The sequence below is a fragment of the Myiozetetes cayanensis genome, unplaced genomic scaffold (genome assembly GCF_022539395.1).
Source record: "Myiozetetes cayanensis isolate MyiCay16 unplaced genomic scaffold, myiCay2020 scf3, whole genome shotgun sequence".
Taxonomy (NCBI): domain Eukaryota; kingdom Metazoa; phylum Chordata; class Aves; order Passeriformes; family Tyrannidae; genus Myiozetetes; species Myiozetetes cayanensis.
The window spans coordinates 11,981,709-12,004,838 of record NW_026087521.1 but is presented as its reverse complement, the minus strand read 5'-3'; the positions used below and the strand labels follow the sequence as shown (position 1 = coordinate 12,004,838).

General features: G+C 41.0%; 2 protein-coding genes across 4 annotated transcripts in view; one reads left to right on the top strand and one right to left on the bottom strand.

The window, feature by feature from the left end:
• Window positions 1–13,971, top strand: part of CCDC146 (coiled-coil domain containing 146) — a 69,117-nt gene extending 55,146 nt beyond the window's left edge. Inside the window, 7 exon segments of the mRNA XM_050323529.1 lie at window positions 104–268; window positions 2,585–2,803; window positions 3,407–3,635; window positions 9,574–9,702; window positions 11,161–11,298; window positions 12,408–12,656; window positions 13,638–13,971. Coding sequence (XP_050179486.1) covers window positions 104–268; window positions 2,585–2,803; window positions 3,407–3,635; window positions 9,574–9,702; window positions 11,161–11,298; window positions 12,408–12,656; window positions 13,638–13,856 — 1,348 coding nt within the window. The 3' untranslated portion in view covers window positions 13,857–13,971.
• A 120-nt stretch (window positions 13,972–14,091) lies between these two features.
• GSAP (gamma-secretase activating protein) overlaps window positions 14,092–23,130 on the bottom strand; it is a 43,825-nt gene continuing 34,786 nt past the window's right edge. For all 3 annotated transcript variants that reach the window (XM_050323522.1, XM_050323523.1, XM_050323524.1), the window contains 7 exons: window positions 21,792–21,862; window positions 21,095–21,189; window positions 19,904–20,023; window positions 18,851–18,912; window positions 16,865–16,969; window positions 16,613–16,706; window positions 14,092–15,589 (listed from right to left, as the gene is read on the bottom strand). In XM_050323522.1, the coding sequence (XP_050179479.1) occupies window positions 15,489–15,589; window positions 16,613–16,706; window positions 16,865–16,969; window positions 18,851–18,912; window positions 19,904–20,023; window positions 21,095–21,189; window positions 21,792–21,862 (648 nt within the window). In that variant the 3' untranslated portion in view covers window positions 14,092–15,488. The remainder of the gene's footprint in view (window positions 15,590–16,612; window positions 16,707–16,864; window positions 16,970–18,850; window positions 18,913–19,903; window positions 20,024–21,094; window positions 21,190–21,791; window positions 21,863–23,130) is intronic.

Sequence of the window (23,130 nt, the reverse complement as noted above, 5' to 3'; positions counted from 1 at the left end):
CATAATTAAATACATTATCTAAAAAAGTCTTTTAAAGCAACTTTTATCCAAGTAGTGTATGCATAAAATTCTAATAATTCTTTCACATGTGTCATTTCTTCAGACTCCAAGGGTTTGCTAAAATGTGCGATTTTATCCAAAGTGAAAGGGATAAATGTATACAGTTGGTGCGTGGTGCTCAGTGGAAAGCAAGGGAAGCTGGAAACCGGGTAAAATTCCTAGAAAATAAAATAGAAAATTTAAGGAATACTGTTTTAACCAAGGAAAGGTGAGTTTAAAGTAAGCTGTGGTTCACAATTATAGAAATGTAAGATTAGAAATCTTAGGAGAGAATCTAGTCCCTCTTCAGTTAAGCCTGTATCATCCTTGATAGTTATTATCCTGATTTTTAAAATCTGATTAAAACAAAGGCATTTAGCAATGTTCCTACATAATCTATCCCAATTTCTGATCCCCCTAACACTTTCCAACTAGCTTGGGCATCACTGTATGAGAAGAAACACTCTTAAAGTTTGTCTGGCTACTCCCTCACTGTCCCATTCTTTGAAGGAATAAATTTTCATTGCATTTCCTTTATATCACAGTTTTTAGATCTCTTAATGTTTGCATTATCATGCTGTTTCATTCAGTGTGAGCAGCACTGTTGTACTCACGCTTGCTGTCCTGGCACATTTGATTCCACAGTGAAGCTGTGCATGGTCTATTAAATGAGTCACTAGCTCGTAATGTGGCTGTCTAATTATTCAGTTAGAACAAACTGGGTTTCTTGGTTCAAACTCACATGGAGTTTATTAGATAACATTTATTTCAGATGAAACAAAAAGTGGTTTCAATTTCTAAGCAATCTTAGACAATGAAAGGCTACATTCACAACAAGGAGGATGAGGCAGAATGACTGGTGCTTGTGACTCTGTTTTTCCCTAGACCATTATTTAATGGAGATATCTTGTTGCCATCTTTTTGTAATCCTAGTGATGATATTCTGAAATACAGACAGAATTAAAATGTCTTGGAAATCAGTAGTTGGGCAAGTAGGAGACAGTGAGTAGCCAGCTGTGTAAGCAAAACAGGACAACCAAAACTGAGTAGTTTAAAAATAACTTGATTTTTACAAAACTATTTTATTTGGTGCCAAAAAAATTGCACAACCAGACCAAAGAATACATTAGTAGTGTAATCTCTTAGTAGTTTGATTTCAAAGTCATACTGGAGGTAGCTGGAAAAGAAGTGGAATTTCAGTGATTGATTTTGTCAAGGTTTACAAGCTGACATTTTGTGGTAAAATTTTTGAAGCCTTATCAGTTGATGAAAGAAGGGGAAAAAAGGCTAAGACAGATAAATATTGTATAGATATCATGAATATATAATTATTATAGGTGACCCTACTCAATATAGATCCAACAGATATTTTGATCTCTACAAGGCTGGATTTAAAACTAGCAAGAGGTACTAAAGTCTCAGTAATCCTCTTGCCTATGAAAAATATTTTTAATCTCAGTACCAGACTTTAGTATCGGTATCACTGACTTCACTGCAGCTTATACAATTTGGAGGACAGAGTATTGGTCCAAACAAGACAAAAAAAAATTGAGAAAATATTTAAAACACACTGCATTTCTGCAACACTGTCATACTTTCAGCCTGAAACTCGATTTACAGAAGTTTAATTCAACTCAGTAATACCTGAGTCACTCAAAGTGTTATGCGTGTCGAGGGGAAACAAACCAGAAAGCAGCTCCCTGCTCTAGATACAGCAATTCAGAAATGTAATGGTGGAGCCTCTGAGGGGAGGATATTTCATCTGCAGGCCTGTATTTTAACAGGAGACTCTGCTTCTCCTTTCACTACCTCTTTTGTATGTTGATGTCAGTATCTTCCCAGTGTAGACAGTGCTGTGTATCCACAAGTGATCCTTTCCACAGATCAAATTCACTAAGTTCCATGCTGTGAGCAAGTGAATGATCCATGTAAAACAACAATCTGTCTTTTAAGTGAGGAACCATCATCCAGTGACCAGCACAGGATGTTGGAAATAATGAGATCTGTTGTTTATGTTTACGTGATCTTGTCACTAACCTTCCAACTATGACTTTTTTTATCTGTCAAATGGGTAACCTGATAACTTTCTTTCTCATGTTAATGTTGTGATACATCATTTTATAAACAATAAACTTGGAGAGCTTTGAGTTGCAACCACAAAAATGATTTAAATATTGTTCTTTAAATAGAAGGGCAGGACTTCTACACACTTAGACTTTTCATCACAGTTTATGCTTCTGCCCTTGAACTTTATTTCTTATGGCCCCTTGGGCTACCCAGTAGAGAAGAAAAGAGCTGTAGTGCAGTGCTCCCTTTATAGCATTTTTCTTGGGCCATAATCCAGTTCTTTTCAAGCTGGAAAGAGCTTGCAAAGAAAAACCATCTCAGAGTATCTTTCTACTTCTTGTAATGCTTCTGTGAAGCACAAAGACATAGAGGATTCTTTGTGTATTTGTGGAATGAGTTTAAGAGCTGCTTTTAATTGCTGAAGTTGGTTTCAAGTTGAAAGGACTAAAAGTATTCCCACGTTTCTGTTATGTTAAAGAAAATTGCAGGAAAAGCATACGAAGATTAAAAATAATGCAGGAATGATAGAGTATCTCAAAATGAATTATTGCAAAATTGCACAAGTCATTCAAGAGACAAAAGAAAAACAAAAGCATCTGAATCTTGAGAGACTGACCATGACAGTCACCCACATTGAAGAGGACATTGCGCGGCTCTGCAAAAAATGCGAAAGGGCTGTTCAGCAACAAAAGGAGAGGTACATGTGTAAACTCCATCTAAGGTAGTGTTTAATTTTGACATTCATGAAGCAGCAGTATTTTTCAGCTTATGAGCACTCCTATTCAGGAATACTAAAAAATCTGCTGCGTTACCATATTTCGCTGAACAATCTGCCTCACTGCACTGACGGTGCTGCTTTGCATTATGTGGATGTTTCTCCACTGGTGACAATGCTCATTCTGCAGAACTATTTAATTCAAAAAACATGGTGGCTTGGCTACTGAATGCCTTGAGAACTTGTAGCCTCCTACTCTGTTTGTGCATTGTGCAGAGATAAGGTATAAAAATGCAGATGATCTAAATCTTTCTGATCTTCTTAATCCATTTTAAATGCTGTGGTAGCCCAGATCTTAAAAATTATATGAGAGACAAGAGTAACCTTTCTAAGTGTTTGTCCTCTGATTTTAACATTGCAATTATTTAGTTACTTATTTAAAATGCTGACATTATATTAAAATATTATTTGTGAAAGCTTTGTAAATTTTCCCAGATTATTACTATCTTTCAAGGTCACAGGTTATGTTCTTGAATGAATAATTTTTTCTTTTTAATTTACCTCTTCACTTTGGCCTTATTTCAGTTGTCTTCTGCTCAGAGAACGAGATGAAGAACTAGGCTTCTTACACGAAAAAATAAACAGGCAAGAGATGATGTGTAGAAATGGAGATAATGAGATGCAAGTTATGGATGAAAAGATCAATTTTCTGAAGCTGAAGGTAGCTGAGAAAAAGAGAGAGATTGCATTGTGTTTTAAAGACCTCACAGTGAAGAATGCTCTGAATGCAAATCTGGCAACACTTGAGATACAGGTTGGTGGTAGAGGAACCTTTTTTTTTCTGTCATTCTGTATTTCAAAGCTTAGGGCGATTTCATAGAAAAAAAAGTCTAGATGTGCAAAGTTTATTAAAGCAAGTTGAGTAATACACCTGTCTGGCAAAACACTGCCACAGGTTTTTAACTTCAGATATGGGAGTTTCTATGTTTATGTGTAACCGGCTGATGCTCTTTGTTACGCACATGCCAAAGGCTTCCCGGGTATGGAATCTCAGCTAACCCTGCCCATGGCCTGAAATGTCACTATGACTAAGCTGGAGAATGGGAGTCATGGGGCAAAAATGGGACTGTAGATAAAATTTGTTAAAACTGTATTGATGGAGTAGGTGGAGGGGTGGGAGATACACTTAGATCGTCAAATTTCTGAAATAATAACTCAATTCACACTTGACCCTGAGCCTACTCTGGAAACTCTGCAGCCTACAATGATATAATCCACATATATTTTCTGCTCCACAAAAACAGTGTAAGTTTTAGTTCTAGTTACAACATAACATTAAACAACTAACAAACTGCAGTTCTTGGGACATTCTTTCCTCGCTTTCTGAAATGGCTCATTTAGTTTTGACCTTATCTCCAGATGGTAATTTTCTCCATACATACTCCATTAGTGCCTGCACAAAATCATAAATTAGGGTTTACCATTGCCTTTTAAACTTGCATCAGTGGGAGCTGTGACTCACTGTTTAATAGTGCTTGCACTATTCTCTTACTTCTGGCCTTTTGAAGAAATTGTGTGCTCTGCTACAAGAATAAAATGTAGTACAATACCTCATGCAAATCATGCCCAAAGAACTTTACAGGGCCCTTACAGATTTAAACTATGAACAGAGGTGGTATGGGAAAAAAAGGCATTTTCAGGTAAGATTTAGAATGAGGCTGAAAGTCACTGAGTCAAACACAGTAACAAAATGCAGATGATTTTTGTGAACTGGCAAGGTCAATCATGAAACTTTGCTTTTCCTGTTCTGCATTCCTGCAACTTTCTCCTTTGTGATGATGGTTCATGTGAAGCCTAAAGTCACTGTTGAAGGAACGCTATTGTTGCAGGTGCTTTAAATCTTTTTGTAACATTGACATAAAATTAAAAAATAGGAAAATACAGTTTTGTGATATTACACATGCAGTGTATTACACATGCAGTAGTCTTAATAAATATTCCCAAGTCAGAGATTTTCCAGTTACCAATGACAAATAATCAGTTATCAGCCTTTAAAATTTAACTAGCTACTGTGATTACTGGATATTACATGGTTCAAACTGGCTGCTAACTCATCCATCTCCTTATGCTCAACCATTCCAGCATTAATATTCTTACTCCCACTGCCAACAAGTACTATGCCCACTGAGAAGCAGTTTCAAATTATCTCCATAATTTAAATAAAAACTATAAGTCTGAATCTGATTTCTGGTGTTGGTTGCCAAATTCAGATTGCTAATTTCTGTACCAATTACAAATTTGAATCCATGTTGAAATCCAATTTGGCTTCTGTTCAGTTATCATGGTCAAAGAATCTCATGATAATGATCATTTGGATGAGACATTGACTTGATGATGCAGTGAATACAGCTTTAAATCACTGGTCTACAGCCCTCTGAAGGGGTAACAGGAGCTCATTTTGGTCTGTGCTTTGTCTTTCTTTCAGTGTAGACAATTATAAACGTTCAGAGAGAGGTTCTGTGCACCACAGGGCTATGAAACCCTGATATCTATCAGAGTCCCTTATACCTCCTCTAATCCAGACTGTAAATCTCATTTCTGAGTTCTCCTCTTTGTTTTACTTCTCCATTCTGTTGTGACTTTGTGTAGGAGCCAGTGTCCCTAACCTTATCTGCATGTTAAGAGCCCACAAACGATGCAGATAAGTGAACAAGGTCTCTTTACTGATGGAACGAATTGTGTGTCTTTGCCTCCAGAGGGAAATCCTGATAACCTTATGTAGGGAGCACAATATTCCTCCAGGAGGTCTTTACTCTCAAGGCATCTACCTCTGCCCATCAATGGCATGGGAAACTTTGACTCGTATAAGAAGGAAGAAATTCTTCACAGAAAGGGTGATTAGATATTGGAATGGGCTGCCCAGGGAGGAGGTGGACTCACCGTCCCTGCAGGTGTTTAAGGAAAGACTGGACATGACAGTGCCATGGTCTGCTTGACATGGTGGTGTTCAGTCACAGCTTGGACTTAATAACCTCAGAGATTTTTCCAACCTAAGAGATTTTGTGATTCTGTGATTCTTTAAAAGACATCTACAGTTTAAATAAAATTCAGACTGTCTGATATGGGCAGGCTGAATCCTATATCCATGCCTCTTAAATTTTCTCCTCTCCTTTTCCCTCCCTTCCTGTCTCCTTCAGTCTTAAGCAACCCCAGACCTCTTTGAAGCAAGTGCTAATAACTTGGACTAGGTATTTCGTTACTACAAATGTAAAGAATTAAACCCAGAAATATTTGCAGGCTGCAGAAATGACCCATAATCTCAGTAGCTGGAGTGCCCACTGGGAAGGCGAAAAGCCCAGAGCAGGGCTGGGTGCCAATTCAGCAAGAACAAACACTTCACCTGAGCAGCTTCATATTCCACATGAGCTGCTTAATCATCAAAGCGATGTCTGTTCCACTTGTGCACTCTTTATCAGAAGCTGCCTATTTCCAAAAAGAGTGAAACATCAATGAGTAGTTTAGCCAAAAAACCCCTTCCCTGAAGCAAGACCAGACCTCTTCTAAGCAAGTGCTAGTAACATGGACTAGGTAGGATTCTTACTATCAATGTAAAGATTTAAAAATAGAAATATTTTCAGGTACTTCCTTTATCTGACACAAAAAATGTACCTGGTGAGTTTGTAGGGTGGTTTTCTCTGGGCATAAAACTATGTAACTTTTAATTGGGACTGCACATCAAGGGGCTGCTCCTGCTGATTGAAGTGACCCATAAAAACTAATCTGCCTTCATGCATCAATGAGAAATACTTAGCATCAACCATTAATTAGTCCAACACATAGACCTGCTGAGCTGTCTTGGTGCTGTAGATGGGACTTTCACGCCTCAGAGTTCAGCTAATGCACAAGGACTGTCAGTTTTTTTGAGGCATTTGGCAACAACATTTGTCCAGGTTTTAATACAATCCCATGAAAATCTCCAGGCATCTCTACATCACCACAGGCACAGAATAATGGGACTAATAGACAGATAAAGATTTATCTATCTGCTCCTATGCCAGCATCAGATTGCCTGTCATTCCCGAAAGGGCTAAGCTGTGCTTTCAAGCCACCACTGGGAAACCTGTTTCCCCAACAAGCTATCCCAGTCCTTCCTTAAGAGTGGAAAGATTTTCTTGACCTTTAGCCTGGATCTTTCTTGCTGCACTGTAAGAATGATTGATTTGTATTTGTACACCAGGGACATGACAAGCAGACCACTCTTTTCCTTTCTGCAGCATTTCATGTTACTGGAAGGCAGTTAACCATGTTCCTCTCCCCTCCTTTTGCTAGGCTACACACCCCTGTTTCTTTCGATCAGCCCTGACAGATTTTTCTTAGGTCACTGTTTTTCTGCATTTCTTTTATTTTTGGCAATATGGTCTTTATTTGTCTTGAGGTACAGTGTGTAGTGGCTGAGAGTGAAAGGATTCATTCATGCCTCTTGCAAGTTACATTCCTGCTTATGTGTCCAGGTATGATGGCAGCTTTTCTTGACATGACAGTGATTCATTTTCACATAAATGTGTGCAACAACCAGACCCTTTTTTTAAAAAAGGGCATCCAACCAGTTGACCTTGATTTTGTGTTTGTACAGGCAATTTTTCCTGCCTACACATAGGAACTTATATTTTTATTTAATATTATCTTCTGAGTTCAGACCTTTTTTCAGACCAAGGTAATTTTGAATTTGCATGTTCTCCAAAAACTACTTGCAATCTCTCTGAGTATGACCTCATTCTGCTGATGAGGTACTTACCGTATATTTTCATCAAGAACCCATTTCCTTTGCTTGTTTATGAGAATCACATGAGACAATATTGAAGCTACATAAAATTCAAGATGTATGATACCTACTATTTGTCATCCATACACCTGTGAAATCATCATAGTGGGACATTGGTCTGGTCTGGCATCATGACTCAACACACCTCTCTTGGCTGTTATTCCTGCCCTTTTCCTTTTCTTGACACCAGCAAAGCAAACTTAATGATATGTTCCAGATTTATTCTTCAGAAAGTGAAGGTAAGTTATCTATGGTTCTATAGCTCCTTTTCCCCTCACTTTTGAAAATAATTCTGATATTTGCCCTTTCCTAGTTCTGTACATACCTCACCTACTGTCTCTGAGATTTCAAAAATAAGCACTGGATGTCCACTTTTTCAGACCATGTGTTCCCTCTTGTGTGGCCACCCTTCAAACCATCCCTCCTGGCAGATTACAATCCAACACAGAAAAGCTGCTCTTCTAGAGCCTTTTCCTATCCCCTGTATCAAATCCACTCCAAGTAAGGAAGGATTTTTTTTTTTTCATTTTAAGACTTAGAATCTCTTAGAACTCAGATAAAGTCCTGCATCTGATCACTTTGAATTCGTATTGCATTTAAAAGCGAGGTTAGGTTTAACATGAAACTTTTAATGAATTTTTTTATGGAATTTTGGACACTGGTTTTGCTGCAATAGTCCTTCTCTAAATTAACTATTCAGTCCTGCAAAATTTTCCTTGGTGAGCTGCCCCTAATCTCATTAAGGTACCACTGCCTCCAACAAGGTATTTTCCCTGAGTTTTAGTGGATGAGAAATTTGGCCCCAGATAAGAAAGATCACTGGAAGCATAACTGCACCCTGCTGTGCTGGCCCTACTTTTGCATTCTTCCACTCTGTGTATTTTTGGGCTTGAGTTTTAGTTGTTTATAATTAAAACATATCTTTCAGTTCATTATTTATGTGCTGAATCATGCTTTGCTGAGGAAATTGTGCATTACAGTCATTTAAGGTTTTTACTTTACCTGCTTTTAGACAAAGTGTACAGGAATGAGCTGTGTGGTGCTTTTTTACTAGAAAAAGTGTTCTGGTACTGTTCCATTGACACCTGAGAGGACTTGTCAGTTTTTCCTTTTGTAGTTAAATATGACTTGTTAACTTCCAGGAACAAACCCCATCCCAGCAACATCTAAACATTTACTTTATATTCTGGTGACTGTTCATAACTTTGAGAGCTAGTGACCACTTATTTCCTTAATCAATCATCAGCTGCAGTGGATGGTTAATATTTATACCTGGTAGTGTTATGTCAGTGCTAATAGCTCAAGGTTGCAGTGACAACTCACTGACAGATGGCCAGGTGCTTATCAGAGCACAAGACCCCACCACTGTCAGTCTTGCAAGTCCAAACATGGAAAAAATGGCCCCAGTCACTCCTTTAAAAAGAGGATTTACGTGGTGCCTGGATGTCCATCTAGCATTTTCTGGGAAGTGTTATTCCATGGGAAGGTCTCCCATCAGAAAGGTCAGGGAACACCTGCCTCTATGAGTCCCTGGGGTGCCACATTGCTCAGTGTCACTACTGAGTCACTTCAGGACATGTGCCTGGGAACTTCAGTGTAGAAAACTTGGATGCCTGTAGGGATGAGACCTGCAGCACCAACCTGTGGGGAAGCAGGACTTTCTATTGTATTACTGAGGATAAAAAAAATGTAGCCTGAGGTCCAAGAAACAGGTGGAACTCAGTTTCTGTCAGACAGCAGGGTTTCCTCTGTCCTGCAACTGTCACGCTATAGTTCCCTTTTGAAATAAAATTTTAAAAGGGCTCATAATTTTCTGTGTTACCCTCCCTCTTTCCCAGTACAAGGAAACCTCGTGCATTGAGTCTGTGGACCAAGGTATGGGGATGAGTTTGGTGGGAATAAATAATTGTTGTGGCCTTTTGTTTCTTAGTATTCCCAGTGCATAGAAAAGATTAAACAGATGGAGGAAATCTTTGGTGATGCCACAAATGAAAGCAGAAGGCATGAAATGGGAGGGAAGGACCCATCTGCACCTGAATTGCTGAAAAAGATTGAACAGGTAACATCACTTATCACATGCCAGCCTACCCTGCTGTTCTCAACTGCTTTTATAAAATGCAAGTGGAATTTAAATAATTATGATTGGCTACTGTGAATCCAGCCTAGTGTCTACTTTCCAGGTCAACTGGATGTGGGGCATTTTGTCTTCTTCCAGCAGAGGCTGGGGAGGGGGAGCTCTGTGAGGTACACCTGGCTCTCCTGCATGTTCTGCTAACCAGTCCATTCACATTTTGGCACTTCAGTGCAAACCCACCTCACTAGGGAAAGCAGCAGAGGGAGATAAACGCAGAAAAACAAACTGCTAACAGTTGTCAGTCTTCAGCAACGGGCCATGAGCTGTTCCACCACTACCCACGGGCTGTGAGCAGGAGGTAGATCTGCCACCCTCCTAAGAGTCTGTCTGGGTGACACAGAATCAAACAGCCCACCTTGGCAGGGCTGGGCTCTACTGCTTTCCTTCCCTGCTGAACAGGGAGCCACCAAACAGGCCTTGGGGAAGCAGCAGCCAGGCCAGCCCAGGAGCTGCACTGCTGGGACTGCCCCGAGAGACTTTGGAGGGAAGCATCAGATCCAATCAAAAGCCCATTTCAGAGCCCTCTGTAGGGGGTAGGGAAGAAAGTAAATGAGTGGAATGAGCAGACACGGCATTTTCTTATATGTATTTGTCTGTTCCATTTATAGAGGCACAAAACTCGTCCCACTGTGTTTAGTGTTGGGGAGATTCACACAGGGCTCTGAAGGGCTTAGGGCAGTAGCAGCAAAGTCAGAGCAGCACACACCAATGTCCTTTCAAAATCCAATTTCTAAGGACATACCCTGAACACTGCTGCTTGAATTACCTGAGCTTTCTGCCTTACTGTCCCACGTTCCTTGACCGGAGGCAGCTCTGAGTAGCCAAGTAGGCCACAACAGAGTCTACTGTCATCAACCTGCACATTAAAAAGCAGGGTTTCTTGGACCCATGATTAGTTTAAACATCTATTTCAATCTCCTTGGGAATTAAAGTCAGTGTAGTTGTATTTGTTTTGTTACTTTATGGAGCCCATACTTTCTCTTTTTTTAGCATCAGGAGAGAAAAGGTATACAAAGTGAGAGCTGAAACCTTCCCATCATGGTGTGATTCAACAAACCAGAACATTAAAAAAAACCCAAACAAACACTAGAATAAAGCCCCATTGCTTTCAAAAAAAGCATAGCAAGGCAGTAACAATAATGTAACCCCCACCCCCAAAAGGCCCAGTCTAATATGGAAGAATTCTATGACTGACAGTAACCAACTGAGCCAATCTGGGCCTGATACTTGGCAGAGAGGGTGAAAATTTTGAGAAAACTGATAGTGAAAGTGTTTGGGGTTTTTTGGTATTACTTCAGCAGCTCAAAGCAATCACAGAACACCTTGTGCTGCACCTTCCCCTGTCATTTCCTTACACCCTGTGTGTCTTCCTCCCTGCTGCAGCTGGAAGCAGAGCTGCTCCAAAAGGAGCAGAAGTTGATGCAGAAGGAATTTCTTTGCGAGTCCATTTCTGAAATGACGGACAGAATCCGTGTCGAGGCAGAGAACAGGAAGCAGGACATGCTGCTGTTCGCTAGAAGGGTGAGGAGGGCACTGCACACTCTGCTTGCCAAGCTTTACAAAATGAAATAATATCTGGGCAAGAGGTGATTCACTTGCAAATTACAAAAGTGGCTGGAAACATTGATAGGCAAGTCTTAAGCTATGCTTCAGAAATTATAAACAGGCATAGTAGCAATCATACAGATAATACCAAAACCACTAGGTAAATGTACTTTCTTTTAAAAAGAAAATTGCACTGTAATTGGTACCTTTCACAAAAATAAAGGATTAGTTCTTTCTGAAATAGATTCTTAGAAACTTTGTGGAATCCTTCTTTTGCACATGTACTTAACAACAAACATGTCAAAGGCTAAAAAGGTATAAAGAAAGGCCTGGTAAATTCTACTCCAACATACACTAAGATGAACTTGGTATCTGGCTCAATTTGCTATTTAGGTAGGGAGAATAACACAGGAAACATCATTTTCAATACAGTTATTTTTATATAGTGATAGATGTTTCCTTTTAACTGTCAGTAATATTGTTTGTGAAAGACCAAAATGCTCCCAGCTCCCATGCTCCTAATGAAAAAGCTGCAAATAGATCAGAGCTCAGGGAAAGCCAGAAAAAAATGCTAAGTAATTAATGTAAAACAAGGCCAGGACTGATTTCTTTTGTTAGGTGTTAGGATCGGCAGGCACAAAGGCTTAAAACAAAACAGATTTTTATTATCAATCATTCCAGTTTTCCAGACAGAGAAATATCATCAGTTGTCACTTTTGTTTGTGAAATGATGGCCATGGGCTAATAAACTACTGTAAGAATGGCAGCGTGCCAAAGGTTACAAGTGCTCTGCCCTGTTAGTCACTTGAAGAGTCTTTAAGTTTTGTTGGGTTTTTTTAAGCCACTCCAGTCAGACTCAAGGATTCCTGCCACATTCCTTTTCAGTTGTGTCCCTTGCGAGGATAATGCCAGTTTCTGTGGTTCCAAGTGCTTACAGAAATTAAGTAATTTTCAAGTGTGGAACTTTTATTTAAAACCTTGTCAAGTTGGACTAGTTTTCAGATATCTAATGCTGACCTAAGTGTCATGCCCAGTAAGTGCCTAAAAGGAAACCCTAACTACAATGCAGCTGTTTTGAATTCCAGATGAATGAACTGCAGAGGAAGATAAAGGACAGAACCCAGGAAAGGAGGGCTCTTATTGCAGAGTTGACCATGAAGCAATCACTTGTCGTTCAACTGCAAGAGGAAATGAGAGAAAAAGAACAATTTGTGATGATTGCTTCATGGAGGATAAGTCAAGGTCTCCCCCCTCCTAAAGAAACAGCAAAGGAATGGTTGAAGGTCCTAGGCAGTGAGAAGACACACAAAGCAGCAGCTGAAGCCAGAGCTGAAGTAAGTTTTTGTCATACATTGCAATTCAGTGTTCAGCCCCATCCCTTCACTGCTCTACCTGGTCTTTCCAGAAGAGCTGTGCTGGCTCCATGTGGAGCCGCTCACCGGCTAACACGGAGCTCCAGCAGCCAGGTCATGGTACAGACAGAGACAACTACTAAGGGGGGTTCATGGAGCTTTAACTCCAGTCTGGCAATACCACTTAGAGCTGGTCATTCAGTCTTTAGGAGATCATGTACTAAAAGTGTCATCCTGGATTATTAAAGTAGTTTTTGTGATCATGTTGTGACTGATAGGTGAGACAGCCATCAGTGGAATACTGCTTTCCACTGGATTTTAAGGTAAAGCTGCAAAAGGTGAGGTGTGGGGTTCAGGAGAAATAAGTTTAGCATCTCCCACATATCAGATGCAACGAGCATCAGATGAGAAGAAGCAAGAAATCAGATTGCTGGGCAAGACACTGAGGGTAGACAGGGCAGCACATCAAACAGTGCTTCAAACCCTACCCTGCTGGACACTGCCTCTGTCCTTGAAACAGTCAGTGATCCCAGAGCAGAGAGCTCCTACAGAATAATAATGGTTTAGAATAAGAATCTTCTCTGTCATTGACCCTTCTCCTCATGCTGTGACTCAGTTTCCCTTCAGTGCTGTGCATAAAAGCTCACTGCAGTAACTGTATTCAGGAACAGAATTGTTCCCAAGATGTTCTACAATTATTACAGCTTTTAAAAGTTCCTCTAATCTGTTTTCTTTACAAATAACAAAAGCATGACAGGCTCAAACTGTCAACTATTTAAAAGGACAAACTCCCATCTACCTGGTCAAAACCTCATGCTTTTAATACCCCTCCAGCTTTCCTGGTTTGCCAAGGATTAGACTAATAATGTTTCCTTCATCACAGACTCTGTACATTGGCTCAGGAGAGCACTGGAGTTTTAAAGCACACAATCCCTATGTGATCAGACTGTGTTTCTCTGACAGGACCCTGCAGAGAAGGAACAAGATGCAGTGCCTGGCCATGCCCACACGACAGCCCAAGGATGCCCAAGCTCCTCTATCCCAGATAAGGAACAGAGTCCCCCATTCCCACGGCCCCACGGTGCTCTGCCTCCTCTCAGACCAAGTGAATCCAGTTCAGATCAGAGACATTTCAGCAAATCTACTGCACAGCCATCTGAAACCTCAACAGACAGCACCTGAAGCAGGAGAGGCCATTTCTGGTTGCTGAATCCTGAGGGTCAGCAGCATTTACACTGCACTGAAGGAATGTCTGTTACTGTTCAGCCAAAGTCCATATTGAAAACAAAGTACTTCTTCATGCCAAAAGCACAGTTAACTAGTTGGTGATCCAAAGCCTCTTCTCCTGGCATCCCAAATGCAGTGCAGTATTTTAAAGTGTTAAGAAAAGTTAGTGGTCATCATGCTATGCTTTTTTTTTTTTTCCCAGGTAAAGTTTTATTGCATCTGAAGATATGTTGTAATACATTTCATTAAAAAGAAAAGGTTAGAAAATCTTCTCCTGTTATTAATATAATATGAACAAAGTGGCCACCACTTATACACCAACATGGAGTTCTGCAGTCTGGGACTGGAGTTTACACTTCCCAGAGAAATTCGAATTATAATGAGAAAGATAATCCATCCCACTATGCAGTGACTGAGAAAGCTAAAGCTTCTCTGATGGCAAGGACAAGGGAGTGACCATGAACTTGTAGAGTCACTCCCAGAACCAGATCTTTTTATTTCACTGGTAAGGAAGAGGAAGCATCAGTGAAAACTACTAGGAGAAAATATCAGAGGTTATTATTCAAAACCTCCAAAATATATCAAAATGTTAATGAGATTCTCTAGTTTAATAGGCTGAAATTTTGTAGAGTTGTAAAATGCAGTAAAGACTGCAGAAATCCTGCATGGCAGAACTTGACAATTTTCTCTGCATAGCAAACCACTATTACCATTTTAAATTAATGTCACAATTCAGAACTTAAAACAAAAGAACAAACAATACTGGCTCAGTTATGTACAAATAAAAGTTGAAAACAAAGGAAAAACAGCTTCCCTAAGCTCCTTTCTGAAGCTGAGGTTTGAACTGTAACACTAGAAGTTGTAAGAAAGAATTATGTAAAACTCTGTCCAAGATACCGTTAAGATAAATTTCAAAAGCTTTGTTCTTATCCTGTATTGCTTACAATATTTTATACATATCTTTAAAAAAACCCAAAACCAACAGACAAGAAACCCCCAACAAAATCTATCACATGCACTTTAAGGAGATGATATTTTGTGTTAATTACAAAACTGAAAATATTACAATGCAGCTCCAGAGGCAGAAGTACCATAAAGTAACTGATGACCACTACAAGGAAAGAATACATCATTACTGATGCCTGACATAAAACTGATTTGTTGTTCTTACCTGCTTTACATAATCACACCAAGACATCCTTTTATTCATCTGAGCAAACAGTTACTGGTTCTTGTTTCTGTTTTGGACTGCCTTTTCCAGGACTGTCTTGTTAAAATACATGACATTAATACCAATTTTCACAGCGTGCTTTGATAGCCGCTGTCGTTCCACCTACTTGATCACTTCCAAATGAAACCATAGATATATTTCAAACTCGGGTTCATGTCAAATGCATTTCTGTAGGATTTATCTAGAAGTCAGTAATTTCAACCTTAGTATGTTGGACCAAACACTGTTTTGAGTAGCTCATGTCAGTACCAGCAGCTACCCAAAACTGCAGGTGATTCGGGACACAACATGGCATTTAAGTGAATACTTTTACACAAGCACCACAGTTCGACAGCCTTCTTCAAAAGCACAATGTTTCAGGAATATTTGAGGCCCAAAAGCGTCATAGTGTGCTTGAGTGCCACTTCCTCTACAAATCTTGCATTAACATGGTCTTGTTTTTCATATGGATGCACACCTAGAAAAACATGGGGGGAAAGTATTTACAAAATTGTACATGCTCCTATACACTTATAGTCCTGCAGTCTATTAAACTTCTTCATCTACAATAGATATCAAAAGATAAGGGCTAATAGACAGAACTGTGTTTTCATGTACGCAAAATACCCACAGCTTTCAGTGGTTTCTTTGGATGCCCGCCCATGGCAAGAACTGTCCCAGTAGTGGGATGTAAGTAAATTATACTCCCCACAGGGGGAAGCTAAACCATCTCTGGAAGCTGCTAGGGATTTCTAAACCAATTCTACACTGGAGATCCAAACCAAGATTAAAGCTCAATGGCTGTGTTAGTGCGTAAGATGGCTTAGGGCCCATGCTCTTATACTGCTACACGGTTTAACTTTTTCCTCCCCAAATGGACATACCCATACTTGGACAATCTTAATTTAGCCATCAGGTCCTTATCCTGAATTTATTTTCCTTACTGGTTACAGGCACAGCCAGTAATGCCTCCCCTAGTGCACCTTGCTTGTTCAGCAGAATTCAAAACCTCCAGGTGCTTCAGGATGAAGCAAAGATCCTCATCAGTGGGAACGGTGCTTCACAAAAATTAACAGCTTGGCAAGGAAAAATGTCTGGTACTTCAGAATACCTCTGAATGCAGGGATATGGGTACTCTTTTCTAAGGTGGAAGATCTGATTTTGGCTGCCTCTTGGCTACCAGAAGGAACATAAATAAGGACCAAACTGTTCTGTCCCCATTTGAACACACAATAGCTGCCACCATGCTATACACCAACCACATTTTACTACATGGGTTCTGAAAAATGCAGGTTTGCTATTTGGGTCCAACACAAAGAGGATCTGGATGAAAAGATACAGAGTGAAGAAGCCCCTTGCACTTCCCATCAGCAGAAAGACAACCAAAGCTTTGTGTTCAGACATCACTGGAGTTTTAGAACTAAGTTATAGTCAGGATACATCTGAGTGAGCATCAAAGGGTAATGAGTGCTGGTCTTCCAAAGTACAGAATTAACATTACCTTGATTCTCTATCTCTGTCAACATATTCGTCAGGTAGTTCAGTGGCAAAAACTCCACAGGGACTGAGAATCTCTCAGGGATAGACCTGGTGCACTGTAAGGGAGAACACTGCAGGTTGGCTCACCAAGTCACACAGCACCAAGTTTCAGTGTTTCTTCAGTGTGTTACAGTCTAAGAAATGCTCAGCAATCTCAAAACTGTAAAAGCACAAGTTGAAAAAAAAAAAAAAAAAAAGGCCTCTGTGGTCTTACCTGCCTGTTTCCCAGGTTCTCGAGCAAAAGCTTAACATATTTCCGTGCAATTAAATTCGCATTTATGGGATGATTCCAGAACTGGCGGACCTTTTGACCAAGAGCCTAGTAAGTAAAAAACAAAACCCCAAAATCTGAGAAGATAAAACACAGGACAGTGGAAACTTAGGAGGGGGAAAAGGAGGAAAAGACCTGAAACTGTATCCAGGTTGTAACACAGATGTTTTGCTTTCCCACACTGATGACAGAGGCCAAGATGGTGTTATGTGTAGCCATGGAGCCTTCCTTTCACAGCCAGTAACTAAGAAATTTCCGTATGTTCCCAAAATGTGTGAAACTGCTCAGCATTCAGCTCAATCAGTCTGTCCCAGTGCCACTGTCACACTTGGAATGTGTACTTAGATATCAACTGAGGCTTAAAATGACCACTTATCCTTTACTATGACTCTGGTTGGTATCTCTTCTTCCCCCAAAGAATAATGTAGATACCCCATTCCTCGAGGCTCCACTCAGGACAGGGCTTCTCTTAGGCTCAGTCTCAGGAATCTCACACAAGCCAAATGTCGACAAGGAGACATAGTGGGAACACAGTTAGGATCCCATTATTCAGGTCATCATCTGGGAAACTGATAACATTGACTCACATTCCCAGAGGCAAGAGATTCAAAACCAAGTTTCCCAAAGCTTCCAGTTCTAACCAACAAGCAAAGGAATAGGAACACACTGTGAAATCAGCTCCACCTTCTGCTCTTTTCCCTGTCTAGATCTTCCCCCCCTCCCTTTCAGCTGTACTGCAATACAGGTTTCTGCAGGAGTTTGAGTAAATGCTGCACAATTTCAATGGTGCTTAAATCCCTGCTTCTGATGGAACTGAAGTCATCTACTGAATGTAACCTGCCCAAAATAGTCTGAGTCACCCCAAAGTGACCTTTTTGGCAAACAAACTACTCCCTGCATTTTTTCCCAAAGCTGTAAATAGATACAATGAGGCACTGAGTCCACTGTGTGTAGCCAGCAGGACCCGTCCCCTGCAGCTCTCCCAGCTCAGCCTTCGTCAGAGCGCGGCTGGAATGGTGTTCCCCACCCACAGGCCCGGGGCTGACCCCAGCTCTCCAGCCCAGGCCCAGAACAAGACACAGAGGACAAAGAACATCCTGTGGAGTTCTCCTCCTCTACCCCTTCTCAAAAGTGCTGCCAAATAAAGAAGCCTTTGTTAGAGGAAAACCCAAGTGGCACTTCTGGCCATTTGAACTGTATTGTAACAGCCCATAATGAGCAAACAATGGACAACTTATGTCGAGAGAAGCCTGGCACTCCCCGAGGGGGATCCCTGGTGTTCCTCTGCCCACTGAGATGTTGTGCTTCCTCTGCAGTCCTGTGGTGTGCACTAAGAGCAAAAGGGGAGAAGTCCATCTCTCATTCTGCTGGAACTTTTTATGAACCACCAATAATTAGCTCTAACTAATTACTGTGTGGCTACAGAAGTCACTGATGGGTGAGGCTGAGAGATTTCACTGAGGGGAGATCTCCTATAATTCAGTTTCCTCCACAGAGCTGTGGTATGATCAGATTTTACAGCTTTTACTGTTCTGAACATATTTGATAAAGTGTATAGAAGCAAACGCAGAGGTCACAAGTGAGAAAGGCTCTGTGGATGCTAAAACTCCCCCACAAAACCCCCATAAAGCCCCTTTAAACCCCATTAAACCCTCGTTGCTTTATGCACACAAGTACTCAGCAGTCTTGTTGACTCCTGTAGGGCCATGGAGACACTGTAAAACACTAGGGACTAATCTATAATTTAAGTTATCAGGGTATCCTACAGCGAGGAGCAGCAGATAGAGAAACTGTGGATGTTCAGGTTATATTTGAATCAGGCTGTATTTGAATCACTGCCAAGTCTTCCATTGGCTTGATCCTACACACGAGGAGGAACTTCCTATCAATTCCAAAGTCGAAGAAATTACATCCAAAGTCATTAGTTACCTCAGGAAGCCTCATGACAATACTAAATTTCAGCTTTTCATTCTGTTCAGTGTCATCCAGATCTACAAGAGACAGGCAAAAAACCTAATCAAACAATCATTAACCACATAACAAACTTTCAACTGTCATTGAAAACATTCTGAATAAATATCACCCCTGAAATCAATGGAAAATTTCAATTCTCAATATCATCTGCAAACTCACAGATGATACACTTGATCCCCTTGTCCAGACTGCCCACAGAGATATGAAGCAGGCCTGGCCCCAACACTGAGCCCTGGGGAACCCCACTGGTGACATCAGCTGCCAGCTGGATGTAACTCCATTCCCCACAGCTCTCTGGGCCTGGCTGACCAGACAGATTTTACCCAGCAAACAGTGCACCTGTCCAGGCCATGAGCAGCCAGTTTCTCTGGGAGAATGATGTGGGAAATGGTGTCAAATATTTTACTAAAGTCCAGGTAGACAATACCCACAGCCTTTCCCTCATCCACTAAGTGTGTCACCAGGTCATAGAAGGAGACCAGGTTGGCCAAGCAGCACCTATCTTTCATAAACCTGTGCTGCCTGGGCCAGATCCCCTGGTTGCTCTGCACATGCCTTGGGGTAGCATTTGGGGTGATCTGCTCCATGACCTTCCCTGGCCATGGGGTCAGACTGACAGGCCTGTTCCTCTCGTTCCAAACAAAACTGAGGACTGGATAGCAAACCAAATTCCTCACCCATAGGTGTGCACTTTCATAGCGTCACACAAATTCCCCAATTCTATTATGACCTTTAGTGTTTGCTTTTCTAAGAAGTCCCAAGTGGAAAAGCTATAAACTCAAATTCTCTCCAAACAGATTTTAATTTGTGTACTATGAGAAAGCCAATCATGTAGTTTGAGCCCTTTCAGGTGGGCAACACCATCAGCTACAGCCCTCACTGAAACAACACTCTAAGGGGAGCTGAGTGTCCTGGGCAATAAATCCTGTGTCCGAGCTGAGTGGCTTGAAGGACAACACTCCCAGTTAGTTGGTTGCTAGCAAATGAAACACTTAATGCTCACTGTACCTTTCAGCAATTTCCTGACACACGTTTCTGTCAATTGCAAGACTCCAATATCAATGTAGTGCAGGAGGGTGTGCAGAGGGAGACAACGAACACCAAGACCCAAGTGCAGAGTGTGAAAACCTATGAGAGAGGCAAAGTTGTTTGATGCAATATGGGGCTTTTTTCCTAAGTCTCTATTAGAGACTGGCATTAATCTAGCTAAAGCCATCACTCCCCTTAATTTTTGATTGTTTCTAGTTGAAGAAATCAGTTTATCAAGACATTTATTCTTATTTAGCCATCTTTTGAGTCCTCTCAAGGACAATCCCATCAGAAAGAACAAAGTCAAAGGGACTGAAAACAGTCATCAAAGTCATACAGAGTCACTAAACATCTCCAAGCTGTTGCCTCATATCTGAATTATTTTATCAATTTGTCTTTTATATCTTTCTTTCCTCCTAATTAATCAAAACCTGAGGTCTCACCACCCTCAGTCTGTTGCTGCCACCCACACACTCCCACAGCCTCTGTTAACGACAGGCTTGTTATCATATGACATGACTGCATGGCAGCATTTGTGCCCAGATGGACTGATGGACAACTCATACCAAAAACAGTTTCAAAGACTGAAGACAGATCAGGAAATACAAACTAGGAAGAGTCAATAGGAATCAGAAAACATTAAGATGTTAAGAAGTCTTTCCCTCACAAAAATAAGCAAGTGCTTTGAAAAGGCCATAAGTGATTACATGGAGCTCTGGGAAGTCAAATTCTACTACCAAGACCAACTTTTCTGTCAAGCCTGGAGGTAATCCTTTCAGGATAAAACTGTAAAAATAATAGCAGAGCAACAGCATGAGAAAAAACACTCTTTTTGCTCCAGGGTAGGAATTTTCCCTTGTGGCTCTAGACACTGAACTCCCATTTCCTAAAAACATATAGAAATGAAAGGAGTCTAAATCTTAGTTCTAAGGTAAGGCTGAACCCAAGCACTCCACTGGAAACCTCTGTCTTGTCTTTGTTTCTGAAAACTATTTAGTTTTGCTTCATTTCACTTGCACATGTTTATCAAAGGCCTTCTCCTCTGTAACTGTCTTGACTAGATTTCAATACTGCCACAGCTAACTTGACACACGTTGCAACCAGTGCTCTCAAGGGAGGAATTTATTGCTCTCCTCAGTTATGATTGAAACAGCAAAACATAGGACTTACCAGGAGGTAAAGGCATGCACATGCCATTTGCTGCTTCCAGAATCCGACTCATGATGTGGAACACCGCAAACTCTCCTGCACTTCCTCTTTCATCACTGTAGTTAATGAAGGAGCAACATATTTAGAACCTGAGGTGCCCACACTCTGCTGGAGAGATGGTCAATTTGCTGTACTACATGTGCACTAAATGCCTGCATTTGGGGTGAAGTGCCAGGAGATGCTGCCTTCTTTACTGAGGTGTCTGTCACCCAACAGCACCAGCTGCCCAGTGCTGGCACACAGAGTTGCTCTGGTGTCCCCATCTCCTCCCCCCACTGCTGCATATTTGCAAATCTCTCAGCAGCACCTGGAACCAACAGCAACAGACGAAAGGGTGCTGGTGTAAGGGACTTGGCTTTTACAGGTGTTTAACACCCACTACCAGCTTAGGACAACTATAAACTCAGCAAGTTTGAACTCCAGCTGTAGAAATGTTTGGTTAATATAATTAAAAATATTTAATATTTAATAGTTAAAATAATTTAAACTAATTTAGAGAGGGCCAGCAGGATCATTAGGAACTATAGGTGACAGTCACATTGACATTCACAGCAGCAAAAGCACTGACTGTTCAAACCAGTGGTACTGTTGAAGACCAAATTCATTATGCCCGTATTTTAAAAGCCAAGCTGAAAACTTTAACAAATGACTTGCTTACAAGCAGAAGACACAGGAATGAAGCTGGTATCTCCTCCAAACTTCTTTCATTATTCGGTGTATCAGATTCAGCTAAAACAACAAAGAAAAGACTGGATGTTACCAGAAGCCTGTATACAGCAGGCCCTTGGCCTTCATTCATTTCACACACCAGTTTATGTTAAAATCTTCTCATGGGACTCCTACTTTTTTTTTTTTCCTAGGGGCTCAAAAGGTAAAGTTATTAAAATTTGAATTGTAACTGTATTGCAATATTCTAGAAGTTGGAGGTGCTTTTGGTTCATCAAAGCATTGTGCAAGACCTACAGCAACTTAGCACATGGTGCCTCTTGGAGATAACTCATCTCCTGCTTTTCCATCAAATTCTCAAAGAACCATTTACCACGGAAGCAAAACTTCACGTCCAAGTTGCTGAGCATTTTGCAAGGAACATTCCCAAGGGCTCAGCAAAAGTGGATGATGTTGAAGACAGTGGAATCCTCAGTTTGCCAGGAAAAGTCTGCAGGAGGAATCTCAAATCTAGTCCTGGCAAGCAGGAAGATGAGACAAGCAAATGCCTCTCCTCCTCTATTGAGTTTCCTTTTCGTCCACAGTGAGATAAAACAATCCCTTGGCCCATACTATTGCTTCTTTGTGCTCCCAAACTACAGACAGTCAGCACACCAAAGCCACAAGCCCCATTCTCACACTTGGGCCATCTCAGCTTCTGCAGCTGAAAGAGAAACCACACACGAAAGAGCTGAAATAACTTCCTCACAGCAGTCATGTGTAACCACTTCCATATCTCCCTAACACAACTGAGACACTTCCTCTGAGTCTTTTATCTCTGGCCCTCAAAGCACAGCAATCAATCAGTCCCAGGAAACTTTCAGGAAGCAAGTCCGACCCCTCTTCTGCAAAGAGGTGTCACGAGAAGTTACAAACCCTTTTCCCTGCTCCAGATGGTCATAATCCAGAAATCCTTTTTCCCTCATTGGCTTTGCCCTCTCCAATGTCTAACTTGTCACAGGCTCTGAGCAAGAGGGAAACGGGACACATGGGAGATGTTGACATGCAAAGGCCAGATCTGGAATATTGGTCTTCAGTGCTGCTCCTCAGTGTTCCTCTGCACCTTGGCCAGAAAGCTCTACAAGACAACACCTTGTCCCTCCACCACCACTTGAGCCAGGCTTACACAGCTACTTGATGCAAAATAACCACCTAATATTTTACATCTCTACACTTTCTAGATGCAGTGGAAAGATCCAGTTTAATCTTTCTGGAGTATAGCAAGTTTTCCAGGAAATGAGTGATTTCCAGTTTTCAGACAAGGGTCACAAGAACTGCACCTGCTGTTGGAA